Source organism: Accipiter gentilis, chromosome 11 (assembly GCF_929443795.1).
Source record: "Accipiter gentilis chromosome 11, bAccGen1.1, whole genome shotgun sequence".
Classification (NCBI taxonomy): Eukaryota; Metazoa; Chordata; class Aves; order Accipitriformes; family Accipitridae; genus Astur; species Astur gentilis.
In genome coordinates, this window is record NC_064890.1 from 16,438,520 (window position 1) to 16,451,751 (window position 13,232).

The following is a 13,232-nucleotide window of genomic DNA, read 5'->3' on the forward strand; positions in this document are numbered from 1 at the left end:
TTCTTGTTGTGCAAACAAAACACTTATATCTTAACCTTCCTGTAGTCATGGAGTTGCTCACACTGCCTACATGCAAAAATCAGCAGGAGGACTAGCCTTTTCTGGGAAGTGAGAAGTCTTTTGACATAAACTCTATGACAGATTTGAAAAATGTCTTTAAGGTTATAAAGGGACTAAAAAAATTAATTATAGTGCAGTAAATTAGGTACATAGTTACAGACCAGTCAATGCTCAGGCTCTGAAAAGGCCTGCACATGCGTTTTTGTTGTTGTGTGTTTACATACAGAATACCACAGATATAAAATATAATTTAACCACTTACCACAGAGCCATCTAAATTCTGAAGCAGTGCCATTAAAAAATGAAATGCAAATTGCAGTTGCTAAAAGAGAAATATCTGGTCCTAGAAAGTGCAATAGAATTTAAAAGAAATAATTTTATACCTGTGATTTTTCAGCATTTAAGGGGAAAAAAAAAGTATCAACAGTGACCATAATATCTGAGGCTTACTGGAGTATGTACTGATTTCTAATCTTTGCTATTCTGGGGACTCTTAAACAGCATCTCTACTGACTTTTGTATGGAACAATTACTCAAAGACAAAGAGGATCAGATTCCTAGCTTTTTGCAACTAACTAAACTAACTTCTGTTTCAAAATAATACCTGGAGTGTACTCAAGGAAAAGTTTAAATTTTTTAATTGATTTCAGAACTCAAGCACAAGCATTGATTTGGTGTTGCTATCAGCTGCCACAAGGTAATGAGTACTGTCATACATGGCAAGCACAGCATCAAATTAGTGTTGTTATCTCTGGAGATTTTATGTTAAGTAGGGATTATCCAATATTTGCCTAGGAACAAACAGGTTGCTTTGTTAAGATCTGTCAACATAACTTACCAGCTCTGAACACTGTGAAGATGCTGGACATATGATGTGAACACAGCCATGTCATAGTAAAACAACGAACTGTAAGCATGTAGGAAATCTAGCTCTGTCAAAGCTATCCTGACTGAGGCTTTCATGTTAAAGAAAGGGAGTTCAAAATCATTATAGGAAATTACCACTATAAAAAAATTAACAGTGGACAGATAAATGAAATAATATATTTATGTATTTAGGAAGAGATTTACTCACTTAGAAGAGCTAAACAACTGAGAGCTGCAGCTTGTAACTTTGCATTTTCAGGATATGTTTTAGCAGCCTTCACAATGACTTCTGGAACTTTATGTAATACAAGGATATTGAAAAAATTTCCTGAAAATACATGAGATATTAAATTAATATAAACACATATCTAGGGCTTTACACGCATTTAACATAAATTTCTCAGCACACAATGCACAAACTTTGTCGCAAACAATGGATTTCTTATTAGAGGGCTTGACACAACAGTGTTTTATTTGTGGAAAGAAGAGGTCAAGGATAAAAAACAGCTGGGATCTAGGTTCTTTGTGTTTTTTTTTTACGGAAGACTGAGGTTTAATGCAAAATGAAGTGCACATTGTCATCAAAACAAGAAAAAATACAGTCAGTGTATCACTTGCAGACTTCCTGCCAGGAAGCAAACATAGTCCTGGTCTTGAATTCCTGCAATGATTTGATTTATCCTCTCAAGCAATTGGTTTAACCCTAGTTTGCTCTCTGTTTTTGCCCTCATTGAATAGATCAAGGTCAGCATTATAAATACAGAATACATACATTCTGGAATATTAGAAAAAACTACCTTTTGGTGATAAATATATTTAAAGCATAACTTTTATTATAGGCTATTTTATAGCCTACAATACAGTATTTATATTAATTTTATATTATAGGTTGAATAAACGGAATTCTGCAAAAAGCAAGCAAATGAAAATAATTTGCCTGTTTGTTGTAAAAACAAGTATCATGCATAAAATACTACAGCAAGGCTCACTTTGTAAAACATAGTTTGATAGCTATGGTTTCTATTTTGATATTAAATTTTGTTTAACTCTTGGTTAGTAAAAATGAGAATCACACTAGCAATGTGACAGGTCAGATTAAAATCTGTATCAATGTTTCTCAAACCCTTTAGATGAGGTACAAAATTAAGACGTCTCCCATATTTGAGAATCAAAACTACAATTACATACTGAAGACAAGCAATCCTCATTTCTTTTGCTCAGTTCTGGTCCTGAGTCCAATAGGTGCTGACTACCTTCAATGTCTATTTTTTTCACCAGAAGGTAGGTACCTCTCCCAATGTTTTATGGTTCAGTTCAACTAGACCAAGTTAACAGAATTCTTAAGAACAGACTTTAAGGCAAGTCCTTTCCATACTCATCATTCCAAAACTCTGGCCTTAACACCTATTACCAGTGCAACTGGAAACAGTATTTTAATTCTTACCCTGTAGTATTGTGGTCATGTTAAACCAGCACTGCTGTTTCTTGCCGTACTTTAATGGAAATGGTATGTTCGTGTAAATATGTTACTTGCCTCACAAAATTAATAATCTTAGGCTATGTGATATTACATTGGACTTGTGGCTGGCCAAACAGGTAAGGGTCAATTAAATCTAGGGTTAGCAAGAATGCATGATGGTGATTTTGGAAGTTAGTAGATGCTGACTTTACCATTCCACTGCCAGTTAACACGGGTTGGAAGACAGCGTCCATCAGAATAATTCTGGAAGCCGCACTGGCTATATGGAAATATTTCAGACTATTTCCAGGAGCACCTATCAATTTCACATCTGTTTCCCTAACTGTGTGGTGCTGTGGACAACTCTTCCCATAACTCTCCTGAAGTGGCTCCTTATTAAGATGAAGGGCATCTGTTATGCTGAAAGAAGAAATGGATCTTGTGGCTACTTTACTTGTTGGTCAGCATACACACACAACAAATGTGTGACTAAAACCAGGCTGGCTAGGCTTAGGGCAAGATCAAGGCATGTCAACAGAGTTGCTGTGTCCCCACAAGTGCTTTGTTTCTCTGCCTATCTTCAGTTAGCATTGCACAGGAAAACATTCAAGGGTAACATCACCTTTTGCCAAAAAACTGCAAGTACTAATTCAGCAACCACCACATTTTCTTGAAATTTTTATTTGGCTTTCTGAAGGGGAACTGGAAGTTGCTCTGTGTTGCACTTAGATTTGATCTGTGTTTTCTACAATATCTGCATGAAGAAGCAGAAACAGATGGTGAAAGGATGGGACTGACTTGATTAAGAGGAGTCATGCACAGGTACCAGCATCTTCGGTAGCTTCAGGCCACCACCTGCAAGAATTGGGAAGCCTAACTCATGAGAGAGAAAAACCTTGGCCGAGTCCTTGATGAAGAAGAGCCTGCCATGGAGTGGGGACTGCTCAGGCAGCTACTCACAGTGGTTTTGTATGCAGCAGGTGGAAAACATTTATTTTCATTTGACCTTCCTATTATGTGGTCCTTGGGAATTGCTCAGATTGGCTTATTAAAGTGGCAAGAGAGAGGACAGAGCTGCTAAGAGGCACAACAAATCCCTTTTTGACATTGCCATCATTTCTCTTGATGTGACACTAGCCCATGTAAGCCTAGACAACGAATGTACTTTTGCCCAAGTCAAGGGAAGTCTAGGAACCAGTGGTTCTTTCACTGCTGCAGCACAGGGGTCCCAAGACAGGCACCACAGCTGGGCAGGAATGCAGCATAGGTCTCTGAAGGCAAATGCATTGCAAGGAGGAAAAACTCAGTCTTGGAGAATACCTCCTAGGTAATTCTGTAGCTCCAGTTGTTTCTCACACGTTCAGCATTGCCACTTCAAAAAAGAAATCTATAAGGAATTTTCTTGCTTTCTTATAGGAACTTTATATAGAATGGGATCTATTGATCTCCCATTCTCATCTTGTGTTTCTCCCTCGCTTTTGTCTCATTTTTTTCCCCCGCTCTAATCTTTTACGGCAGCTTCTGTCATTGTTACTAATGTTTAACATGAAAGGATACCATATTGACTGTGGCCAGTGTTACCTCAGTATGTTTACATCATTAAAGACATGGAGCTATACACCACCCTGAGGATTAACTGGAATAGTAGTTCTCTCGTTGCCTGTAACGCTTGCTGTCAGTTAATTCCAACTCTTACAGAGTCAGAGTAAACTAACCATAAACAACTTTGTGAACTTACCCAATGTAAGCTTATGCAACAAACAGCAACTCACTTCCTGAACTGTTTCACTATTGGGGAAAGTTTTCATCATTTCCACTATAATGTTGTAGCAGCGAACATTTCCAGACATGAGCACTTCAACATTGCTGGCTAAAGAAAGAAACAGAAATAAAAATTGCTTCTTAAGAAAAAAACCCACCCATGTTGATTGGATTCTAATTCAGACTTTATTTAAATAGATTTATTTAGAAAACCGGGGCTATGTTTCAGTTTTTGCCTTGCAACTTGACAGAAAGGTGGCTTTTTTTTTCTTGGTATTGCCATAGAAGACACAGAGTCCTGTCACTGACTCCAAGGGAGCTAGCATTACTCTGCTGAGGTCTATAATCTTTCTTAATCATTCTTTCAACAGCTTGGCTCTCCTATATACAACATAAAAGGAATATCCACAACTGTATTATTAAAGATAAGTCTTTTTAAAGCAGCAGGAGATCTTCAAATTGATATATCTCTGAATATTAAATAATGATACTCTGTAAGTTGAAAAAGCAAGCTCTGAGTGGGAAGCATTTCTGAAGCATTCTATTTGATATTGAAGTAAGGTACTTTCACAATGCTTTAAGAGGACAGCAATTTATTCCTGTCATTCTCAACTGAAAAGACCTTTTTAAAGGTATGTTCCACAAAATAGTATTGCTTCACAGCAAGTTATCATTTCCCAGGTGACAATTATAAACATATTAAAATATTCATTAGATTCCAAACTTGTTTACTACAGAAAGAGCATAATTAACTGCATGTTTAAATCCTGCAAGAACCAAACAATGGTACCTTTGCAGGGAGCCACCATTTACCAGAACAAGCTAGAGAACAGGAGGTGGAATGGATCTCATTTATTCTTAACCACCAAAACCTGGTCATCTAGGTTCTCACAACAACTGCTGAAGAGATCTGAGCATTCCATATGGTGACTTATCCCACCTGTAACAGATACCTTAGGGTTAGGTAGATTTCCTCTTGAGGTGCCTGTTTCTCCCCATTAAACAGAAGAGAAGCTTGGATGGCTGCCCATGACTACCATTTGGATGGCTAATATTCTGTCACCTCCCTATGGACTTTGGAGGACAGTCAGCAGCAAAGCATTTTCTCATTCCATTGAAACTACTGAGATTTAAAAGAGTTCTTGTACTGCATTGGAATAAACTCTTACCCTTCAATTTCTCATGACATATGAGCTGGAGTAAAGTCTACATATGTGTATGTGAAAGAAGGTATACCGAGGTACAAATCCTCGATGTAACTCATTTGGAATAGAGATTTGAACTTCAGCATATGGGGAGACAAACATTTTACTACCAGATAAATTATTTCTGGCTCAAGGAATACTTAACTTTTTAAACACAAACTGGAACAGCATGAAGTTTGAGAAACAGAAACTAAATAGCTTGGAGTCTGATGAAATGTGGGACACTCCAGTCCAGTTCTTGTTTTGCGGCATACATGGGGCCAGCATGGTTCCTACAGAGCCAGGCAAGATGTATGAGCAAGGCTTTGTGAGGAATCATGTTTGCAAGAGTACAAGATCACGTACCTCATGGAAGACATGGAGAGCAGGATGCTGCTCTATGCTTGCCAAAATTGTGACTACCAGCTGCAAGCTGACAAGAGCTGCCTCTGTGTCAACAAGATCAAATTACTGTCAACAAACTGACGCAAAACATCAAGCACATTTCTCGGGATCTGATTTTGTCCACAACAGGGACTGCTGTTATCAGAAGACAAGACATAATGAAGACATTTTCTTCCAGTCCTTTTGCACAACACCTGAGGACACCATTAAGACTCTATAATGTGCACAGTGCTACCAATGCTCCTCATTGCAGCCACCACTGAATGATCAGAGGGGGTGTCTGAGTACCAGATACCTTTTCTCAGCCCCGGCCATTGGATTTGCATGGGTGATTTTCCCCTTGTGGAACAGCCTCTGCCAACAGTGTTCCTTACCTGCTACCCAAACACACTGAAGATTTATTTAGTAAATAAATATATCTTATTTTTCAAGCATTAAATAAAGACAGGGCAGGGTCTTGAACTTTGACCTCTACAGCCATGATGAGCATCTTTGTTACCTCTTACTCCAAGCAGAAGAAAGCCTCTTTCTGTTATGAGAGATTTCAGTTTTATCAGAATGGCTGAATATGAAAATTTCGCATGAAAAATTACAAATCGGTATTTCCCAAAGAAAACAGAAAAGTAATTTCTCTGGCAACTCCCAAACAGTTCTCACTGATTTTTTTACAATTACTGAAAGATTACCACAAACTGAGGTGAGCTGATGCACACTATGGGAGATGAGGAATTGAAAATAACTTTCAATAATGCACTTACATGGACCAGCTAAGGAATGTAATGAATAAAGTGCAGGAAGAATCACCTCTTCTTTCTCGGAAAACTCTTTAAATACTTTCAGTATGATCATATGATCTTTGCTTTCAACAAATTCAGTCAGCTGCTCTTCTGGAACTAAATTGGAAAGCAAGAGAGACACAGTAGGTTTTGAAGAAATAATTCACATCCTGGTACAACATGAGAGAAGACAATTGTTTTTATCAAGTTTCTTTATATTTATTTTCTATGTTTCACAGGAAGTAAGGTAGTCTCCACACACATCATCTTACACATTTATGACTCCTTTTACTAAAAACTGAGCTACTTTATAAAGACCTTTTTCTAGCCTGCATTATGTAACTGAGTTCTGACTTTTAAATGCTTCCTGGTGAATTAGTATCTTAAAAGAAGTCTTTTAGCCTTTTTCACAGAACAAACTTCAGATATTCCTCACCAGGACAGTATATATTGAAGGAAAGGCTAAGCATACAGTGAAAACCATTTGATGGAATGCCAATTTGCATACTGCATGATTTTACTTCACTTCTCAACTTTTTTTGATAATGGAGTTCTTTCCATAAAGACTACAGCCATGCTTTAATAATATCTTACCTTCAATGTAATAACGGCTTACAGTTTTTCCATCCCTGCCCCCTGTCATTTGTACTGACATAACTGTGTGGCTGTGCAATGAACCAGATAAGGGAACTGATCCAGGTTGAGAAAGAATGACACATTCTAAATTTCGTAAGCAGAATCATTTTCTGAATCTGGTTCAAGCTAAGGCTAGGCAAACATTCACATTACAATAACTGACAAGGTGGCTCAGATGCAGGAAAAGATAGCCATAGGCAACCCTAGGAACTTGTTATATTAGCACTGCCATCAATAAGAAGGTATGCAGGTCTGTACCCAGAGCAGTCTGTAGATCTGTAAAAATCAGGGACTTATAAAAAACATGCATAGAAAATCTAAGAAGCTCAGACCTTTGTGGAGACTGAAGAGAAAATACAGCAGGACAAAAGTATTTAGGGAAAGTGGAAGAGGGGAAGGAACGCAGAAGATAACTCCAGACACACATGTGTGGGAGGAAGACTTAGAAAAAGCAATAAAAGTGGTGCCGGAGAGAACAAAGCTGAAGAGCTGGAGACTATCTTTGAAGGAAAGGAGTACAGCAGACTTGATAGGAGTCCTAGTATTTATCAATATTGATTTTGAAGCAAGAAACTCAATGCAAAGCAAGGCTGCTACAACGGTGGGCCTTTTGGCCATTACACATGCAGTTCCTTAGAATTTTGCCAAAATTCAATACATGGCAAGTTCATGTCTCAGAATAAACAAAAGAATATCATACAGACACATACTCATCTTTTAGCATTGTCAGGATCAAAAGCAAAATCATGTATTTTTCTAAAGTGCAAACATTTTGCTTGATTTTAGAACTGTCCATACGTTACTAAAATTTGCCAGTCTTTAAATAAACAATCCTGTTTTTTAAGAATTAAAATCAAATGTCACTAGTCTTTGTTCCAGTGTTACTAACATTGAATCCCATCTTTTCAGTTAACTCTTGAGTCAGAAGTGAAGAGACATTTTGATTTTTTAAAAATTTTGTATTCATTGCTCTAATTTAGCAAATTTGTGATATTGCTTGGAAAACTTGTTTCGTGCTAATTCAAAGAACGGATATAATACAACAAAATCTGGAATGCAAGAATTCATTTATTGCACTTAAACAAACATCTGTGGTCCCCTCCCAACCTATACATTTTTTTAACTTCATAAACTACAAGATATAAATACCTTTCTCAAAAAGTTTGTGTAATGCTTTACATCCATGTTGCTGGATCTCTTCATTTTTAGGGAAGGTGTGCATGGCATTAAATACCAAGGAAAACACATCCACCTCTTCCTCCAAGAGCAGGAAAGCAATTACATCTGAATAGCAGAAGAGATTACATGTTGCGCTGATTAGTTCTGAACGTTTTCATTGAAGCACTGTACTTAACCATTACAATTCAAAGTTCTTTAACACTGTCCTTAACACTTACTATGATGGCTCAAATCCAGGTTTTTGTATAACCCATGAGGAAGTTATCTCTTAAGGCAGTATTTTACAATACAACTGAGATGTTATAAAACATTACTGCCAAAAAGACAGTTTCCCCTCTCCACTCTTGCTCCCACCTTGCACTGCTTTGGTACTTGTCTGACCCCTCAATGAGCCAGTTCAACTCACTAAACTGGTAGAAAATTAACCCATCCAAAAACCCCCTTTTTGCAGTCACAGCAAACTGAAAGGTTTCACTAAGAAGTAAGGTTGATGGAAGGAAGAGGGCAGGACTAGACTGCCTGAGGAAAACAAGTGGGGATTTGAAATGTACCTGTCAGCTATAGTGAACCATTAAATCAGTCTATCTGTATCATTAAACCCTATTCTCACTCTCTCAGCCATTCGTTCAGCCTGAACTGAAAAGCCAATCTCACTGTTGCTTTTATAACATTAAAAAAATTCTGCAAAAAAATATTACTCTATAGCATATGTAGACAAAAGATTCATAGCCCTGACAATTTTTCAAGCTTACAGCAATAACAATAGAATTCATAATGCCTGTTCCAGTGTTTCAAATGCAGCTGGGATTTTTTGTGGCTGGTTTTTGTTTGTTTTGGTTTTGTTTTGGGTTTTTTAAGAGAAGATCTTTCTATATGGCATTCACACTGGCCTGTCAGCTCCAGTTATAGTGTAATTCAAGTTGAGAGACATATAGAAATAAAGAATACCAAGAGATTTTTCTGACAAGGTAAAATTTCAAATGATTTTCTGAAGTAAGGTAGTTGAAGTGAGAGTTTAAGTTTGGTTAATCAACTGCTGAGAAGAGTAGCAGTCAGGAATAAACTGTTACAGAATATCCAGTCAATAGTTTAAGACCCTTTATAATATCTCACAATTAAAAGAAAGAAGCTGCTTATTACAGTTACTCACTAATAGCCAGATTTTGCTATTATTATTATTATTAATCACACAGTATAATGCCTTATAATGAGATCTGTATTACCCAACTTCAGCAGATAAAAAGTTAGGCATCCAGTCTAAGATAGTCCTCCAGACCTCTCTACAATCAAAAGGGAGAGGAAAACAGGTTTAAGAAGTAACCGATCTTATAAAATAGACAAATGGATAGCATGAACCATCCTCTGAAAGTGCCTGTCTCACTCTACTGCCTACTGCAGAAGCTTGGACAGCTGGATTATCTTTAACTACAAAGCCTGTTAAAATCAATGGAAACACTCCTAATTCTAATATATCCTGCCTCAAATAAAACTAGTAGAATCTCTCCCTTAGGGTCTCTCTTTAATTTCAACAGAAGATCAAGAACCTCAGCACCATGAGAAAAGTTCTCAGTACCTGGTAAGATTAGGTCTCTGCAGAGCAGCATAACAGAAATGCCAGAGATGATTTACTGTTTTCAAAAGTACTAACCTGTACTAAAGGAAGCAAGTCAGAATGTCACCAAGTTTATACTTAGGTAAGAAAAAGTAAGCTTTTACTTATTTTACGTAACTACTTAACAGCAAGTATTTGTGTCTATGCTAATAACAAGTCGGCAAAATTAAGCAATCATGTTCTTCACAGCCTTGCAACTTCGAGAATCATTTCTACCTGGGTAAAAAAGGTGCAAAACAGTACTCTTATTATTTTGTACGCAAGTACAAATGACAAGTGACTTTATGGAGTAAAACAGAGAGAAAAATCAGGTCTGACATGTACAGTCACTTACTTTATACCACAGTTCTGTGGTATGAAGGATTAGACAAATTAGGAAAGTAAAACACACAATACCTGACATGAGGAGTAGATTTAATGCTTTCAGTCCTATTACTGAGAGATTTATATTTCCTTTGTGGACTGTGAGCATTTTAAGAATCTGCCTAAAAATGAAAAAAAAAAAAAAAAAGAAAAAGAAAAAAGAAAAAAAGAGTTATGGCTAAAGAAATATTAACATATACAAAATTTCATCAAATGTTCACCTTAAAAACAAAAATACAGAAGTTAACAAAAGCTTAAAAAGCTCCCTATTCATTTTTTTTAAAATGTTTATTTCAGTTTATGTTTTTTTCAAGTTAGCAATGAAATAACGTTGGTATTTTAACTATTATCATACTTCATTAAAATAGTGATGCATAATTTATCAATTTTACTTTATTTTTTCATTAGTTATGTATATTAATTCTACAGAGGACGAGTCTCATTCCGGATGGGGTTACTCTACAGAAAGCAGGGCTGTGGAGTCCAGCAGACTGTGGACACTATGGTACTGTTCTGTTTGTAGCAAGAGCTAAACCACAGTGAACAATCAAGGGTTTGTTGGAAAAGAAGCATCAGTTTCCCAGCTAAAGAACCTGAAGAGCATCTTGAAGAACTCTACCCTACGTTTCCACCATACACACTTACATGATGCTGGACCAATCACTAAAAAGAAACATTTCATAGACTGCCAATGGTATACTCCTTACTTTCTAGGTGGCCCAACTTGAGACCCATGGATATTAACCTCTGAAATGCTGCATCAGAGTCAACCAAAGCTGACTTTTTGAACAGAGAGTGCCAAACAATGCTAAGTACTCTGAAAAATCCAGTGCATGTATCAAACTGAGAACCCAAAAATCAGTTCATAGTTTTAACATACTTTGCTCAAACTACCATCTGTAAAACAGGGACCACAAATCCGTAACACCTTCTCAATAAACAAAATTTTAAAAGCTGTAGACAATACTGATGAACACTAAGAAAAGCTGCGAAGAAAACGAATAGGCCAGTTTTCACATAAGGTATCACTAATGAACAATAAATAAGGCAGTGGGCCAAACGTTGAATGATGCTTATGACAGAAAATAAGTAAGTGTTGATTTTGCCCTGAAGGAAGCGTATCTCAAAGGGGGGAAAAAACCCCAAACTGAGTAATTAAAAACTAAATAAAAAAGGATAGGCTTACACAAAAAACCTAAAGAAACCTTCATTATTTTATTTTCATGATTTTGGAGAGCTTGACTCTACAATCTTAATATTCAAATGTGAATCTTTGTATATATAATATATAATAAAAATGGATTGTGCAGCAGTCTGTGATACTTCAGTAGATACTCTTGATGTGTCTTGAAAAACAAAAAGCAGCATTTGAAGTTTCACCCAAATTTCATTCCCCAGCTCTAGCAATGATGTTGTTTGCCTTGCTAAAGTAGTCTAACTTTATAAGCTAGAATGAATGTATCACTGTTTTATTTCTTTCCCCTTCATACTACCATGTTGCTAGTTTCTCTCTCCTCTGCTGTAGCACTAGTGTTGTAACTGTGATGACCAAAGTACACGTAAGAGGGAAAGTCTGATGGGAGACATAATATCCTTTACCTTTTTCAAGACAGAAAATTGTAACAGTATCAGTCCAATAAAAGATATATTGTCCGTTCATATAAACTATGCCTTGCTTACATACTTATACTCTCATGAACACAAAACTGCTACTGAAATCTAAGGTTAGTCAGAATACTGTGCAGGATGATCTTAACAATGGAAAATAAAATCCAGTTAAATGCATGGTGTTTTTTTTCTTAAACTGAGAATAGATACCTCACTGAAACTTCTGTACGCACACTTTGGACTTTTAAGTCTACAGACAAGGATAGATAGTGGCTTTTGGGTTTCAGTCCTGAGGCAAATTCTTATCCCAGCATACAGCCCACATGTATGGACTAAGTAGTAAGGTGATGAGTCAAGGAAAACAAAGAGCCACGCTAACCAAGCTGGTAGAATAGCTAAACAGACACCTTTAAATCTGCTTTAGCCTCCTGATTAAAGTATTCTAGTCTTAAGCATTCCTAATGCGTTTTTTTGTGTGGTTGCAGGTGTGCGTGCACATGCATACATGTGTAGAAACTGTACATGGGGTGAAGATTCCTTCACCTCTTTGCTCCCTAAGTAACTGTGGCTTAGACTTCCTTGCTGCTTTTACCCTGCATGGATGGAACCCCCGCGCTCCCAGAGTTATCAAATGCTCTGAAGCCATGAAACGTCTCTCCCTTGTCTACCAATGATTCACAATTTCTGCTACGGAGAAGGAAATCTGCTTCGAGAAGAGGGCATTTTATAGAGGGTGATCCGTTTCAGGCAAGTGTTGATGTATAAAGACATGAGCTGGCTCACTATACTGCAAGGTAAAATAATCACACACTAAAGCATGTCTAATGCAAGGAGAAAATTCCCTGCATCTACTCTCCCATTTCAAGTACAATCAAGCATGAGGATGTAAAATATTCTAAACTTCATCTACTGTACGAGAGTTGAATATAACAGATTACAAAACATCTCATGAAGTCTCTTTGAGCTTGCAGAAAGGATGCAAATATATTGAAGGAATTTCCTTCCTTTATCCTCACAGTGACAGCGACTACTTAATTATTTATCACACTGTCAGGAACACCTAAATCAATAACAAACTACTGTTTGTAAACACAACTGTAATGTGGTCAAGTTGGCTTATGGTTGAGAGACAAGAAACAAATGCTTTTTTCTAGCTTAAGATTTCTTTTCTCCTAAAATAGTTACACACACAAAAGTGAAAATCTCTTGCAAAAAAAGTGACCTTTTCTTCTCTACCATAACTGTTTCCTGCCTTGCTGCAAACAGCATGTAGTCAATAAGGTGTTGAAGCACTAGTCCAATCCACCTACGAGGAACCCGAG

At 37.0% G+C, this 13,232-nt stretch overlaps 2 protein-coding genes across 5 annotated transcripts in view; one reads left to right on the forward strand and one right to left on the reverse strand.

Moving 5' to 3' along the window:
• ERGIC2 (ERGIC and golgi 2) overlaps positions 1-13,232 on the forward strand; it is a 296,444-nt gene that overhangs the window by 82,414 nt on the left and 200,798 nt on the right. The gene's annotated exons all lie outside the window — the stretch shown is intronic.
• Positions 1-13,232, reverse strand: part of LRRK2 (leucine rich repeat kinase 2) — a 70,179-nt gene that overhangs the window by 50,346 nt on the left and 6,601 nt on the right. For 2 of the 4 annotated variants that reach the window (XM_049814291.1, XM_049814294.1), the window contains exons 4-8: positions 10,336-10,424; positions 8,298-8,432; positions 6,495-6,629; positions 4,125-4,256; positions 1,136-1,255 (exon numbers count right to left, since the gene is read on the reverse strand). In XM_049814291.1, coding sequence (XP_049670248.1) covers positions 1,136-1,255; positions 4,125-4,256; positions 6,495-6,629; positions 8,298-8,432; positions 10,336-10,424 — 611 coding nt within the window. Of the gene's footprint in view, positions 1-1,135; positions 1,256-4,124; positions 4,257-6,494; positions 6,630-8,297; positions 8,433-9,900; positions 9,981-10,335; positions 10,425-13,232 lie in introns of those variants that run through there. The other 2 variants (XM_049814292.1, XM_049814293.1) reach the window with 2 other exon arrangements.